At 55.8% G+C, this 12,865-nt stretch overlaps 1 protein-coding gene across 5 annotated transcripts in view; it reads left to right on the plus strand.

Annotated features, from left to right (window-relative positions):
* TNS3 (tensin 3) overlaps positions 1 to 12,865 on the plus strand; it is a 358,050-nt gene that overhangs the window by 229,053 nt on the left and 116,132 nt on the right. For all 5 annotated transcript variants that reach the window (XM_071215053.1, XM_058296654.1, XM_058296655.2 and 2 more), the window contains 3 exons: positions 8,494 to 8,623; positions 9,624 to 9,689; positions 12,085 to 12,189. In XM_071215053.1, the coding sequence (XP_071071154.1) occupies positions 8,494 to 8,623; positions 9,624 to 9,689; positions 12,085 to 12,189 (301 nt within the window). The remainder of the gene's footprint in view (positions 1 to 8,493; positions 8,624 to 9,623; positions 9,690 to 12,084; positions 12,190 to 12,865) is intronic.

Genomic DNA, 12,865 nt, shown 5'->3' on the forward strand with positions numbered 1-12,865 from the left:
TAGGGCCCTTTCCCGGGGTCCCTCTGGCCGTGAGACCCAGGGGTGAGCCTGGTCTGGAGGGCCCCAGGTGCAGCTTCACTGCCAGCACCTCGAGGGCCACGCAGGAAGGGGCCGTGGGAATTCACCCAGGGCAGGTGCGTGCCGATGGCTTGCGTGCGGAGGCCGCGCCAGGGCGGTGGCCCCTCAACTCGTGCTGCTCCGGGCAGACCTTAGACGGGCTCTTGTGTGCTGCGTGGATGCCCTCCTGCCTCTTCTTTTGGGGTCTTGGTGACTCTCAGACGGGACTCTCCCAGTTTGCCCTTGACCCTGGCCTGCCTGCCTCTTCTCAGATCCCTTGTGCCTTCTTCTCTCTATGCACCCTTGGTTCCTCCTCTTGGCCCGTCACCAACACTAACCTTCTCTTGACTCATTTCCTCTGGGTCCCCTCCACGTTTCCTCTCAGCCTACTTTTGGGGATCTGGCGTCCACCCTCGCCCCCGTCTCTGTTCCCCTCACCTCTCCTTGGCTCCAAGCCGTTGGCGCTGGCCTCTGCCCCACCCCAGGGACCTGGTGGTGCAGCACACCTTCCTGGGAGGCCTGCTCTGCTGCGCTCACCAGGGTGCACAGCTCCCCTGCGGTGGCGCTTTCTTCCCGACTTCCCACGGGGAGCCCCCTGCCCGTTCTCCCAGGTCATCCCTGCCTGGAGCTTTGCAGCTCCTCGTGAGCTTCTCTGGGCGTCCTTCTCTCCAGAGCCCTGCCCGCCCCCTCCCCCGGCTCACGCCCTGGCCTTAGGGGCTGTTCCTTTGCTCTCTACTCCAGTCCAGCTGGGGGCTCCCCAGATCCAACGTCCACTTCCGCCTTCCTCCTGACACCCACCCGAGAAGCCCTTTTGGGCGGCACGATATCACCCCAGAGCCTGCTGGTTCCTACCTCCCTCCTCAATAACCTTGCCCAGACTGTAACCTTGAGCTTCACCCTTGACCTGCCCCTCGTCCTGCCCTGCTTGCCGGGCAGATGTGGCACTCAGGACGTTCCTGGCTGGCGACGGTGGCCGGGCTCCACTCCAGGGCCCCCCTTTCTGCGCGCATGGCTCCCATGTTACCCCCGGTCCGTCCCCCCTCGCTGGAGGCTGGGCTCTGCTCTGACCGTGGCATCTCCCTGCTCATGGCCCGGCATCCTCGGGGCAGTACGGATCCCTCCTCTGGTCCCCACTCCCTCTGCGTCACTTTGCTCCCGCTAGCGCTGCCTTCTCTGCCACGCTCTGCTCGCCGCGCCGTCCCTGCCCTGCTGATCCACCTGCCCATGGTGTCCGTCTGTGCTCCCAGATCCCGCGCCCGCAGCTAGACCCTCAGATCCTCTTCCCCGTCCTCCTCCCAGGGATGCTGCACCGTGGGTGTAGGGGCCTCTGCCCCCCTACCTGAGACTGCACAGCGCCCGCCGTGCCCGTCGGGTGGAGACGACACTCCACGCAAAGAGCGGCCGCTCGTCAAGTGCCCACCAGGCCCTGGCCCGGACACGGCGCATTTTTATTTTCCCGTCTTCCAGCCCAGGAGCCTGAGGCTGAGGGCAGAGAACAGCCAGCCAAGGCCAGCAAGCGGGGTGGGCTGGCACCTCCCGGGAAAAGCCTGCCTCGTGCTATCCGTCTAAAGAACCTCGCGTTGTGGGAGCCGGGACCCCCACCGCAGTGTGCGGGGTGACAAATGATTCACGACCCGTAACTCTGCAGCGCTGGGGTCTTCTAAGAACATCTACCACAACGCGGGCCTTCTGGAAGGCAGGTGTTGGGCTCTCCTGCGGTTATTTGATGGCACAGGGCACCTCTGCCTTGAACTGTCGCCACTTGAAGTGTGGCGACACTTCACAGGACACACTGACCTCGGGAAAGCCGTCTGCTTCCTGCAGCTTTGCATGAAAATCTCGCCAACGTGGAATATCTTTAGCATCTGTGGTTACTCAGGTTATCCTTCCTGTGTTTGCAATCCAGTTTTTGACCCCGCAGCCTGGAATAATGACGTGGGTTACAGCTGAATTTACCATCACAACCTGATTTTTCCTTGTGATGATACGATTGATTGTGTGAGAGGTTTGGATCACTTCTCTGTCCCTGAGAAACCCGGAAGTGCTTCTTATCTGCACTCATGAAACAAGCCAAGTCTAGAGTGTTTAGGGAGGTTAATAGTGAGGGGAAAGGTCGTAGTTTTCCATCTGACCCTTTTGGCTGTGCCCTTTCACCAGCTCTCGTCTGGGAACACGTGGTTGCAGTGTCAGCCCTGACACACTGTGGTGAACCTAAAAAAGAACACTGCGCCGAGCCAGGCCCAAGAGATTAGATTCTAAATTGTTTAATGAGAGAAGCAAGCAAACAGCTCCAGTGCCAAGAGCACCTACTGTGTCCCCGAGTGCCTGTGCCACCGAGGAGAGAGTTGAAGATTCAGGGTTTTGGGGCGTCAGTGCCCAGAGTTTCAGGCTCGAGACAGAGCCGAGCAGGTCATCGTCTTGAAGGACGGGGCCGCAGGACTGCCACCACCGACGGAGTAGACCCCGCTGGTCAAGGCTCAGCACCCGGGGTGGGGGGGAAACGTGGAGGAAGGGTCCTTGCTTTGGGCGCGGTATTCCCTGGGGACAGAGGAGGGCACCTTCCTTCCTCCCCTTAAAATTGGCTCTCGGTCCCCGGGGGCTCTGGTACTCAGAAGCAGTACCAAATTCCTCCCCTCCAGCCCCTCCTCATCCCCACATGAACCGAAAATGGCCGTAGAAACGCGCCAAGCACCCTGCTTTTGTTTTGCGGCCGTCCTTTGGTGTCGACCCACTCTCGTTCTCGCTGGGCACCTCTGCAGGTTCAGTGAGCCTGTCGTGAGTCCAGGAAGCCGCGGAGGGGGGATATTGAGCTAAAGGGCATTTTCCGGGTAAAGGTTCAAGCATGCAGGCGATGCGATTTCGCCTCAAGAATTTGGCAAGGATCACGACTTGGAAAGGATCCTAAGCAGCAGAAAATGCTTTTATAGATGTACCACCCAAAGCCTGCAGATTCCTCAGCACAGACTGCCCTTTGTGCTCCAGCTCTCTAAGGAGGGGAGCAGCTCCACAGGGGCTGGCTCACTGTCCTCCCTCCGTGCCCTCTTGTCCTCTCTCATTTACCCCCTCCTTGATCTTATGCCATGACTGCCTTTTGCAGACAAATTGACCTGTCTGTCCTCATGAGGAATTCTGCACTGGGGCTTGCCGACAAAGATTGCACGGGCCGTGGGTAGTTCCAACTGCCGGTTAAGAAAGCTCCTTGGGGAGGTGGAGCTAAGTTCGTGGCCCCTCCAGGTCTGGTCGGTAGTGGAAGCGCCGTCCCTGACGGCTGCAGGCTCCATGGGGGCCCGCGCTCTGCCTGAGCCCCAAGCGAGCTAAACCCCATTCCCCGCTCCGGCACTCCCTGCCCACGCCTGGCCCGTCCCTTCTCTGCAATGTGCTCTTCACCACAAGTCAGATTCTTCGGTCCACCCTTTGCAAAAGGTCAGGAGCGCAGCCTGCTCAGTAAGATGTCAGATAAGAGGGCCCTGCGTTCATGAGCGGGGAGAAGCCGCCAGCCCGGCCGCTGAGCTGGATGTCGCCTTGCCGAGGGACCCCGCTGGGTGGCAAGTCCAGGGCTCACCTGGCCACGGCCCAGGCGCCCGCTCCAGCTGGTTCCCTGGCCCCTGCCTGCGTATCTCTGGTTTGGGACTTGGAAACGCTTCCCCCTCGGCACGTTGCGTCTTGCTGCCCCCTCCTTGGGCAGACCCACGGGCCGCTTCAGTTTTGTCCTGGTGGTTGTGGGACTGTGAGCGAGCTGCATCGATCTGCCCGCCCCGTAAGACACACCCGCCTCCCGGAGGTGTCTCGGCCGCACCCCATAATGACTCTTTCTTATGAGGAGAGAAAACGGAAGCGCCGTTCCTTCCTTCCTTGGCCTTTGTGCCCACGGCAGGCGGATTATACAGACCTCCCCTGAGCCCCGCACTACATTATTTTGTGATTATCTGTGGGTGTACCTTTTTTTTTAAAAAAAGGTTTATTTATTTATGGTTGTGGTGTCTTGCTTGTCTTCTTTCGGAGGCACCGGGAACAGAACCCGGGACCTCCCACGTGGGAGGCGAGTGCCCAACCTCTTGAGCCACATCTGCTCCCCCTGGGTGTATCTTTTTTTGCTCGCTAGCCCATGAGTCCTGATCCATTCTTAGCACAGAGGACGTAGCTGTGTGCTTGTTTACAACCCACGTCCACTCACCTCCTGGCGGTGCCCATTGTGAATCTCCATATTACGCCCACTGGAAACCACTTCCAGCTCCGAGGAAAATCCCATGGGAGCGTCCGTGAGTGACATCGGTCCTGTGGCTTTATGTGGGTTACCTCACGGGCGTGTTAAGCTGTTACATTTGGGCTCGCAGCCTGAGGACAGGAATTCGCTGAGGCCTGGGCAGGCAGCTGCGGTGACAGTGTGATGAGTCAGGGTGTGGCTCTGAGGTTTTGCCTGCAGGCAGGTGTTCTGGCAGTGGAACCCCCGCCTTGACTTCCTTGGCCCAAGGCGTATTTTCTGTACAGTTGGTGGAGAGGCTGGAGTAAAAATAGCTGCGTGGGGGCTCAGGCACATCAGTGTCTTCAGCACCAGGGTGCTTGTGAACCCCTCTGCACCAGAATCCGGTCACCGTGAAGAGCCAGCCCCAGGGGCAGGCCGGCCAAGCGGGGCTCGGCTCCTGCCGCCAGCAGCACCGGGTCCTGCCGAGGCACAGGCGTGTCATTGCACAGCTCTGGGAAGAAATTCCAGACTTCTTCACCAGGCCGAGGGAGAGCTGGAATCCGTGCCGGCCCTCCCAGTGCGGTCGTTAGTCACCTGGAACAGCATTTTTGAGGGTCACTGGCTTCTCTCGACGTTCAGAGCCTGTGAGTAACATACGCATGTGAATGTGTCAGCTCTCATGGACGTTGAGATGTACAGGTTGTCTTCCGTGTAAACTGCAGAGAGGCTGCGTAACGTCCCCAAGATCAAGCGTGGCTAGTGCGTCGTGACTTAAACCTCGACCTCCCCACGTCCCTTGACCGGATCTGATGCAGCGCTTCACATTTATTGTGTTTTCCCACACCACGGCATGAGGCGGCAGCCCTCTGGATTATTGTTTCAGATGAGGATGTTCTAAAAATCTGAAAGCAGAGAGCAACATTTTCTGGAAGCTTTCTAGAGGGACCTAAGTGAATGAAAATACTGAAACCAGAGGGGCAAATGGAGAGTCACATCCTTCGGTCACTAATCTTCGTGAAACGTTCATCACCTTCTCTCTTAAAAGGAATTAGAGGTCGTCTTATCAAGCCAGATGTTGCTAGTTTTCCGTCGAGTGGTAGGAGCGCACTTCTGTCTCTCTTCCGTAACGCCGAGAGGATTCCCTGACGTTGATAATTCATGATTGCTGGACAGCGAGGAGAATGCCAAAGGGAGCCGAGGCGCTGCCGCTGGCGGCACATGTCACCTCAAGATCATGACCTGCTGGTGGCGGTTGCCAGGAGCGCTTCGTGCTGGGAAGACACCAAAGGTTTCCATGCACTGCCGAGAACTGGAGTCGGTTCTCGAGGGTGAGCAGAGCGGGAGGGGCGAGGGTGCGCTTCCCCTCCCATGACGAGTGGGAAGGCAGCAGGCTGTGCCGCAGAGGGAGCGTGGTCTTGCTTCGCCCTCACGGGTGAGGCTCTCAGGATGTCAGAACAGCCACAGAGACCCCCGCGGCAAGTGCCCTGTTTGCGCAGGGCTGCAGGGGGTGTTGGGACAGTGGCGCAGACGCCGGTTCCTTCCGTGTTTGAGTCCTAGTAGTTCTTGAGGAGTAGTATGAAAATATCCAGACCCCTCCAGCACAAGGCAGACACGGGCTTGGGGAGAGCCCAGCTCCGAGGGCCCTCCAGGCCCACCCACGGGGGGCATGGAGCCCCCACCCCATCCTCGCAGGCAGGCTGACCTCTGCCCCTTGGCCTCCGCCTGCACTGTTTGAGTGCCTGCGGGGCGAGTCACAGCGCCGGCTTTCAGGTGCTGCCCTGAGCACTAGTGGGAGGTGGAGGAGATTTAGCCAGCGCCTGAGGTTCCTGGAGAAGGTGGGAGAGGGCGAGCCTGGAGGGGTGTGTGGGCCTGCCGGGAGACGAGCTCTTGGATGACTGATGGGCGAATTGTTCTCGTCTCCGTGTCCAGGGTCCCCAGCCTCATGCACTTCCTGTATGCTGTGTCCTTGGCAAGGGCTTCCTCCTCCCAGAAGCCTTCCCTGACTGCCTCAGGCAGACGCAGGCTCCCTGGATGCTGGCTGTCTCTGGGCCATGGTTGGGGGGGACTGTGGGGTCTCTCCGGGGCCCTGGGCCTCTGGAGGCCTTGCCTTGGGTTTCATTTTTTTAAACTTTGGTGCTTCTACGTATGACGTTCGAGACAAGAATGGCATGGATGGGGCCCTCTCCGTCTCCTTTCCCCACTCCCCGGGCGCCCAAGGGAGCAGCAAAGGGGGAGAGGCGGACGCCCGCCACCCTTCATGGGGTGATGGAGGCAGCGGGGGGGGGTCTTGGGGGCCCCGTGCGGGATTTACCCCTTCCTTGCAGGCTCTCCCTCCGCAATGACCCGGAGCCCACGTTCTGGTGGGGGGCCGTGCAGGGTGTGGGCTCGGGGAGACTGGGGGGGAGCGCTGGTCAGTGATGATGGCCTCCACGGTCCGGTGGAAGATTCTTCAGACACGGCCGGGGGGAGATTCGTGGCTCAGATGGCGCCAGGGGAGCGAATCGCCGCGCCCGTAGAGCCGCGCTCGAGTCCTGACCCGCCGCGTGCCCCCCGGGGGTGCGGGCTCGTCGGTGAGGGGGGTCCTGGGAGGACCTGCTCAGGTGCGGATGAGGCCGAGTCGGGTTAGGCTGAGCCCCAGTCCCCATGGACGGAGCCCTCACGAGCAAACGGGATTCGGAGCCTGGGTCCGGAGGAGCCGGAGCGCGAGGCGGCGCCCGGGCCCGAGGCCGAGACCCAGCCGGGGACCCCCGAGGGCCTGGAGGACGCACGGACGCCCGAAGGCGGCGCGGCCCGGCCACACCTCCCTTTCCGCTTCTGCCTCCAACGCGGCGAGGCAAGGAATCGCTGTGGTTTCCGCCGGGCCAGCGTGTGGCGTTGGTCAGGGCAACGCAGAAAGAGAACGTGCCATTGGCCCTCGGAGAGAAAGACGGAGGCTTGGTCGTTTCTTCAAAATCACCGTTTTTGAGTCACGCACACCTTCACCCCGGGCGCCTGAACAGGGGCGAGTGAGGCTGCCCCTTTTATGGAGGCCTCGCCAGCACCCGTGAGGCAGCGGGGGTGCCGACATGGTTGTCGTATTTACATTTTTTTCATTTATTTATTGTACAAGGCAAAGAAGTTGGGGCTCGTCCAAAAGGTCCCGTGTTCTCGGCCTTCAGGGGCCGCCTCTTCCCGTGGCTTTTTCCTGTTTCTTTAGCAGAGCAGCGGCTCTGCCTAAATGGGGCAGCTAAATGGGGCACCCCCGGAATTTTCCAGGATCTCGAGTCCACGTCATGCTCGTTAAGCTCAAACCCATCTTTCTCCAAGAAAAGTCTCTTCTGAGTCAAGGGCCCCACCCTTGCATCTCCAGCCTTCCCATATCTGCTGCCCCCACCCCGGCTCATTTTGTGCTGACTCGGCCCTTTGCCTCTACTGGGGAGCCTTGCAAGGGGCCTGCTGGGGGACCCTGGGGCCCTGAGTGAGGGGACAGCCCTGCTTGTCCTGTAGCAAGCTGCCTCTCATCCAGCTGGGGACCCAGAGCCCCTCAGGGCTGGCGTCGGCCCCATCGCCCAGAAAGGCTGGATGTTGAGCCTAATTTTATGTCACTTCAGGGATGAGTCTGAAGATTTATCTGAAACAACTACTTCTGGGATCCTGGACAATCCAAGGACATGAAAATGAATGTCTTTCTTTCTCCCTCTTTCTCTGTCTCTCTCTCTCCCTCCCTCCCTCTCTCCCCCTCCCCCTCCTTCTCCTCCTCCCTCCTCCTCTCTCTTTTCTCCTTCCTCTCCCTATTCTCTCCCCCCTCTACATTTGTTATGTTACATCTGATAATGACCAGCTGGTTGTCTTTTGTGGAGATAGAAAGGCTTTAAGGTAAAACCTGGAGAGCTGAGATAAAAGAACGTCCTCACCATTAGTTGTTAAAATTTGGAAAAAACTCACAAAAAAATAGCCCTATTATTCCTTTTTCCCGATGTTTTCCAAAGTGGTGTCCGTTAGGAGGCTGAAAGGGTCTGGGCACGCCTTGCCTGAAGATTCGCGGCACGCTGGAACTTTGGTGCCATCGAAGCCACACTAGGTCAGAAACCTCTTTAGCGGTTCAGGAAAGCATGCAGTCAAAGGCGCAGTGTGGGGCGCATTCATAGCTGGGGCATTTCCAGAGCTTGGAGCGGGCAGTGCAGCACAGCCACACCTCTGCTAAAAGTGGGGGCGCCTGCACCCCACCTCTCCTGCTACAGCTTCCCCTTGTTTCCTTCCCCTCTTTAACTCAGGTGAAGTGTTACCATAAGAAATACCGCTCAGCCACCCGTGATGTCATCTTCCGCCTGCAGTTTCACACAGGGGCTGTGCAGGGCTACGGGCTTATGTTTGGAAAGGAGGACCTGGACGATGCCAGTAAAGGTGAGGCTGGGGGCTGTGGCCGTGCGTGTGGAGGAGGGGGCCCACGTGGCCAGGTGGGGTGGAGGGGCTACAGCCAGACTCGCAGGATGGTTACAAAAAGTGCACAGACCCTACAGAGCATGCCAGCAGCCCCTGATTGCCCCAGAGCTCCGGTTTCAACACTTGACCACGTTTGCTGTGTCATTCTACCTATCTAACCATCTGCCTGTCTATGTATTATAAGGTTTTTCTTTTATTATGATTATTTTTTAGGAGGTACTGGGGATTGAACCCGGGACCCGTTTGTGCAAGGCAGGTGCTCATTCACCGAGCCTCGCCCACGTCCCTATCTGTATATTTTTTGGTCCATTTCCTGAACACTTGAGTGTAGGTTGTATGCATCATGCTCCTTGGACACTTAAGACTGCCACTTGCATTTCCTAGGAATGAGGAAGTTGACTTACGGAGCCACCGTCAGTGTGGTTGTCAGGTTCAGGAAATTGAACATTGATGCAAAGCTTACAGTCTGGAGGCCAGTGTTTTCAGACACCCCAGTGCTGTCCCTTGGAGCCTTTCTCCTCCCTTCTTAGATGCTGTCCAGGATCACGGCTTGCACTTAATTGTCTTCTCAATTATTACCCTTCCTTTTTTTGTTAAATTGTGGAAACACACGCATAACATACTTTCCCACGCCAACCCGTCCCAAGGACCCGTTCAGTGTGGGTCCAGGTTCTGATGGACTTGCCGGCTTGTTTCTCTCACTCTCGGCCCAGTGGTTTAGACTACTGACCCAGTTATCGTTACCAATCTCAGGAAGAACTTACCATTGCACTCTCAAAGGAGAAAACGATAGAAAACGATGGACGTACCCGTCCATTGCGTGCCACTGGGTGTGCCTCATGCAGCTCTAGGATAGTTCTTCTCTACCGTCAGAGCCGGGGGGCAGAATTAATCCGTATGGTCCTCGCTGTGATTTGGGCTCATCGTTTCCAAGTTCGTTGAAATACGATTTCTCTTTTAGATGACCGTTTTCCTGATTATGGGAAGATTGAGCTCGTCTTCTCAGCCACCCCCGAGAAGATCCAAGGTGGGTAGATTAGCAGAATACCGGATGGCACGAGGTGACAGTGAGTGAAGACGGGTGACGGGTACATTGGGTTGCCAGGCTCCTCTCCTACCTGGCATGTTTGGGAACTTTCTCCTAATGAACAATGAAAAACAACGAGAAGAATATTGGACTGTGGTTGGGGAGGTGGTGGCTTGGAGACAATAAGGAAGTTAAGACCCAAGAGCTGGCAGGACATGCCCAAGGCCTTGTGGCCCAGTGGGTGGCGCTGGGCCCAGGACCTCCAAACTGCGAACCTGCTTTATGGGTGCTCTCCTGTGAGATTGTGCTGCATGTGTACTTCTCCCCGAAACAACCAACCACAGGTTTTTTTTGGTAAAGGATTCAAAATACAGTTGACTATAAATATTTATTTGCAGAGCAAAGTCTTCCTTCTTACAAAAAATACATTTAAGAAGGAATTTCCTTTTCTAAAACAAGTATTTTTCAAAATACCATGTTTTACCTTTGTATGTAAAGACAAGCTGTTTCTATTTGAATTATTTGCCTTTTAAAAATTGTATGATAATGTCTCTGGAATTCAAGAGACAGGAGTTTTTATAAAAACACCATAGGACATTCATCCTCTTGACAAACCCAATGTTTCTGCTAACTTGTCCAGAAAGTAAGGACCATTTTCAGTGAACACGAATGGCATTATTATTATGAAACATTTTATAATCCTTAATTGAAAACTAGCCCCAATCCCCTTAAAATATAATAGTGTATCTTGCCATTGAATGTGTAATATTTCCCCCTTTTTTCAATAGGCTGCTTCCCTCACACATTCATTTCAACCCCATTAGTAATTTTATTAATTTACAAATTTTTTAAGAATTAGGTACTTTAATACTGTGTTACAAATATTTTTGTCTTTATTTATTTTTTTAATATCACATTAAAAAAATATGAGGTTCCCATATACCCCCATCCCCCTCACCCCACTCCTCCCCCCATAACAACAACCTCCTCCATCATCATGAGACATTCATTGCATTTGGTGAATACATCTCTGAGCACCGCTGCACCTCATGGTCAGTGGTCCACACCATAGCCCACACTCTCCCACAGTCCACCTAGTGGGCCATGGGAGGACATACAATGTCCGGTAAGTGTCCCTGCAGCACCACCCAGGACAACTCCAAGTCCCAAAAACGCCCCCACATCTAGTTGTGCCTATTTTTGTATGATAAATTATGTAAAATACATTTGTTTGGCTTCTCAGTTTTTATATCATGGTTATTGTGTCACAATTTATCATTCATAATGTGGAAAAGAACTATAGCAACCTTACGTCCTGCCCGGTGTAAAGCTGCTTGGCAGCTCTGCCAGCCAAAAGGCCATTGTGGTGAGGAAGCTGTGAGTGGCTGCCTGCCCGTGCCAGAGCTCCCAGCACCCACCGCCCCAGTCTGCGAGTGAGAACTGTGCCGGGGCAGTGCCCCCGGGTGGCTGATGGCTTTGGACTGCGTATAGCAGTTTGAACTTAAATATGTGCAATATCTTACTGTTATTCTCTGATGAAAATCAATTTTAAAATCAAAATAAAACTAAATTAAATTGAAAAAAAGAAGGAACTGGTCCCTCCACTGTTAGGTAAGAGACTGAGTTTCGTCCCCAGGGTCCAGGTGCATGCAAGTTATGATTCAGTTTTGGGTTTTTTTTTATTATCTTTTTTTTTTTTTAAAGATACAAACATCACACAACTGTTACATTTAAAAATAGGAGGTTCTCATACACCCCACTCCCCCCCCACTCCTCCCACATCAACACCTTCTTCCATTAGTGTGACACATTCATTGCGTTTGATGAATAAACGTTTGGAGGACTGCTACACAGCACGGGTTAGAGCTAACTCAGTTTTTGATAGTAAAGGAACGTTATCCCCCCTTCCCTGAGCCCACAGTTGTAGAATTGGGCTTGAATGGTTAAACGCAAGACTTGCATGGTGAAAACCAGCTTGCCTTCTTATGGTGATTAAAGGAGAACGCAGAGGTGGGAGCCCCGAATGCCAGGGTTCTAGCCACGCCTCTCCCACCGCCTCCAGTGAGAGCAGGTGCCTCTCGTGTAAACGGCCTCCGCGCTCCTGAGTCCAGAAGGAGCTCTCAGTGCCCAGAGCCTGGAGCGGGCAATGGTGGCAGTCGTTTGGTTGCCTTTCCCAGCACTGCGTTACCCGTCACTCAGCCCGCCGACGGCAGCGCCCGCCGTCTCCCTGTCCCCTGGCGCGGCCACCCACACAGGGAGGCTCGGTGAATCCAGACAGTTCTCTTGGGGCACTCGCGTCTGGCCAGCTCGTCTGCCTTCATCATTCGGGACAGACAGACAGACAGAGGTGCCGAGCTCGGCAGAGACTAACGCTTTCTCCCTCTGCCCTGGACAGGGTCCGACCATCTGCGCAGTGATCGCGGGGTGACCGTTGACTACAACACAGCCGACCCACTGATCCGCTGGGACTCCTACGAGAACCTGGGCGCAGACGGAGAAGGTGTGTGGCGTCACCAAGCGCAGAGTTACCGAAAAGAAGGGGCGGAGCGGGCAGCCTGCTCAGGAGAGCGTTGGGTGGGTGTTCAGGAGTCAGAACCCACGTCGCGGGGTGTTGCAGGAAACAGGCTTGTTGGCTTTGGATGGGTGCCTTGCACAGCTGGAGCTGGTGGGCGGCCGTGCCCTGGGGTTATCTGTAGGAATTTCCTTGCCTCAAATTGTCCGTTTATGTATAGCCAGGGACATTTCCCCCTCGTCCCCCACTTCCTGTTGGTGGACGGGGAAAGCGGAGCGAGTGGCCGTGGACCAGCACGTGGTGTTCTATTGGCTGGGTGTGTGTGGCGTCCAGGGTGATGGACATCTCGCTTTATTCTCTTTTTGTGAGTCCATTTCATCCAAGCCTCTTCTCCGTTCACCCGCGGAATGTACACCTTGGGGCACAAGCGGAAGCAGGAAAGAGGAAAGGAATGAAGGGACACGCAGATGCTGGAGTGACTCAGGGCAACAATGGGAGGTCGATGGCGGAGGCGAGGAATTGCGCCTTCACCCGAGCTCGCCTTAGCTCTGGGCTTGCATCTTCTTCAGTCACTGACTCAGAGCCAGACCGGATTTGGGGGAGGAAATCCAGGCGCTTTTTGTCACGTCGGGTCCACCCGGCGTAAGAGGGCTGGGAGCAGGTG

This window comes from Dasypus novemcinctus, chromosome 5 (genome assembly GCF_030445035.2).
Source record: "Dasypus novemcinctus isolate mDasNov1 chromosome 5, mDasNov1.1.hap2, whole genome shotgun sequence".
Lineage (NCBI taxonomy): Eukaryota > Metazoa > Chordata > Mammalia > Cingulata > Dasypodidae > Dasypus > Dasypus novemcinctus.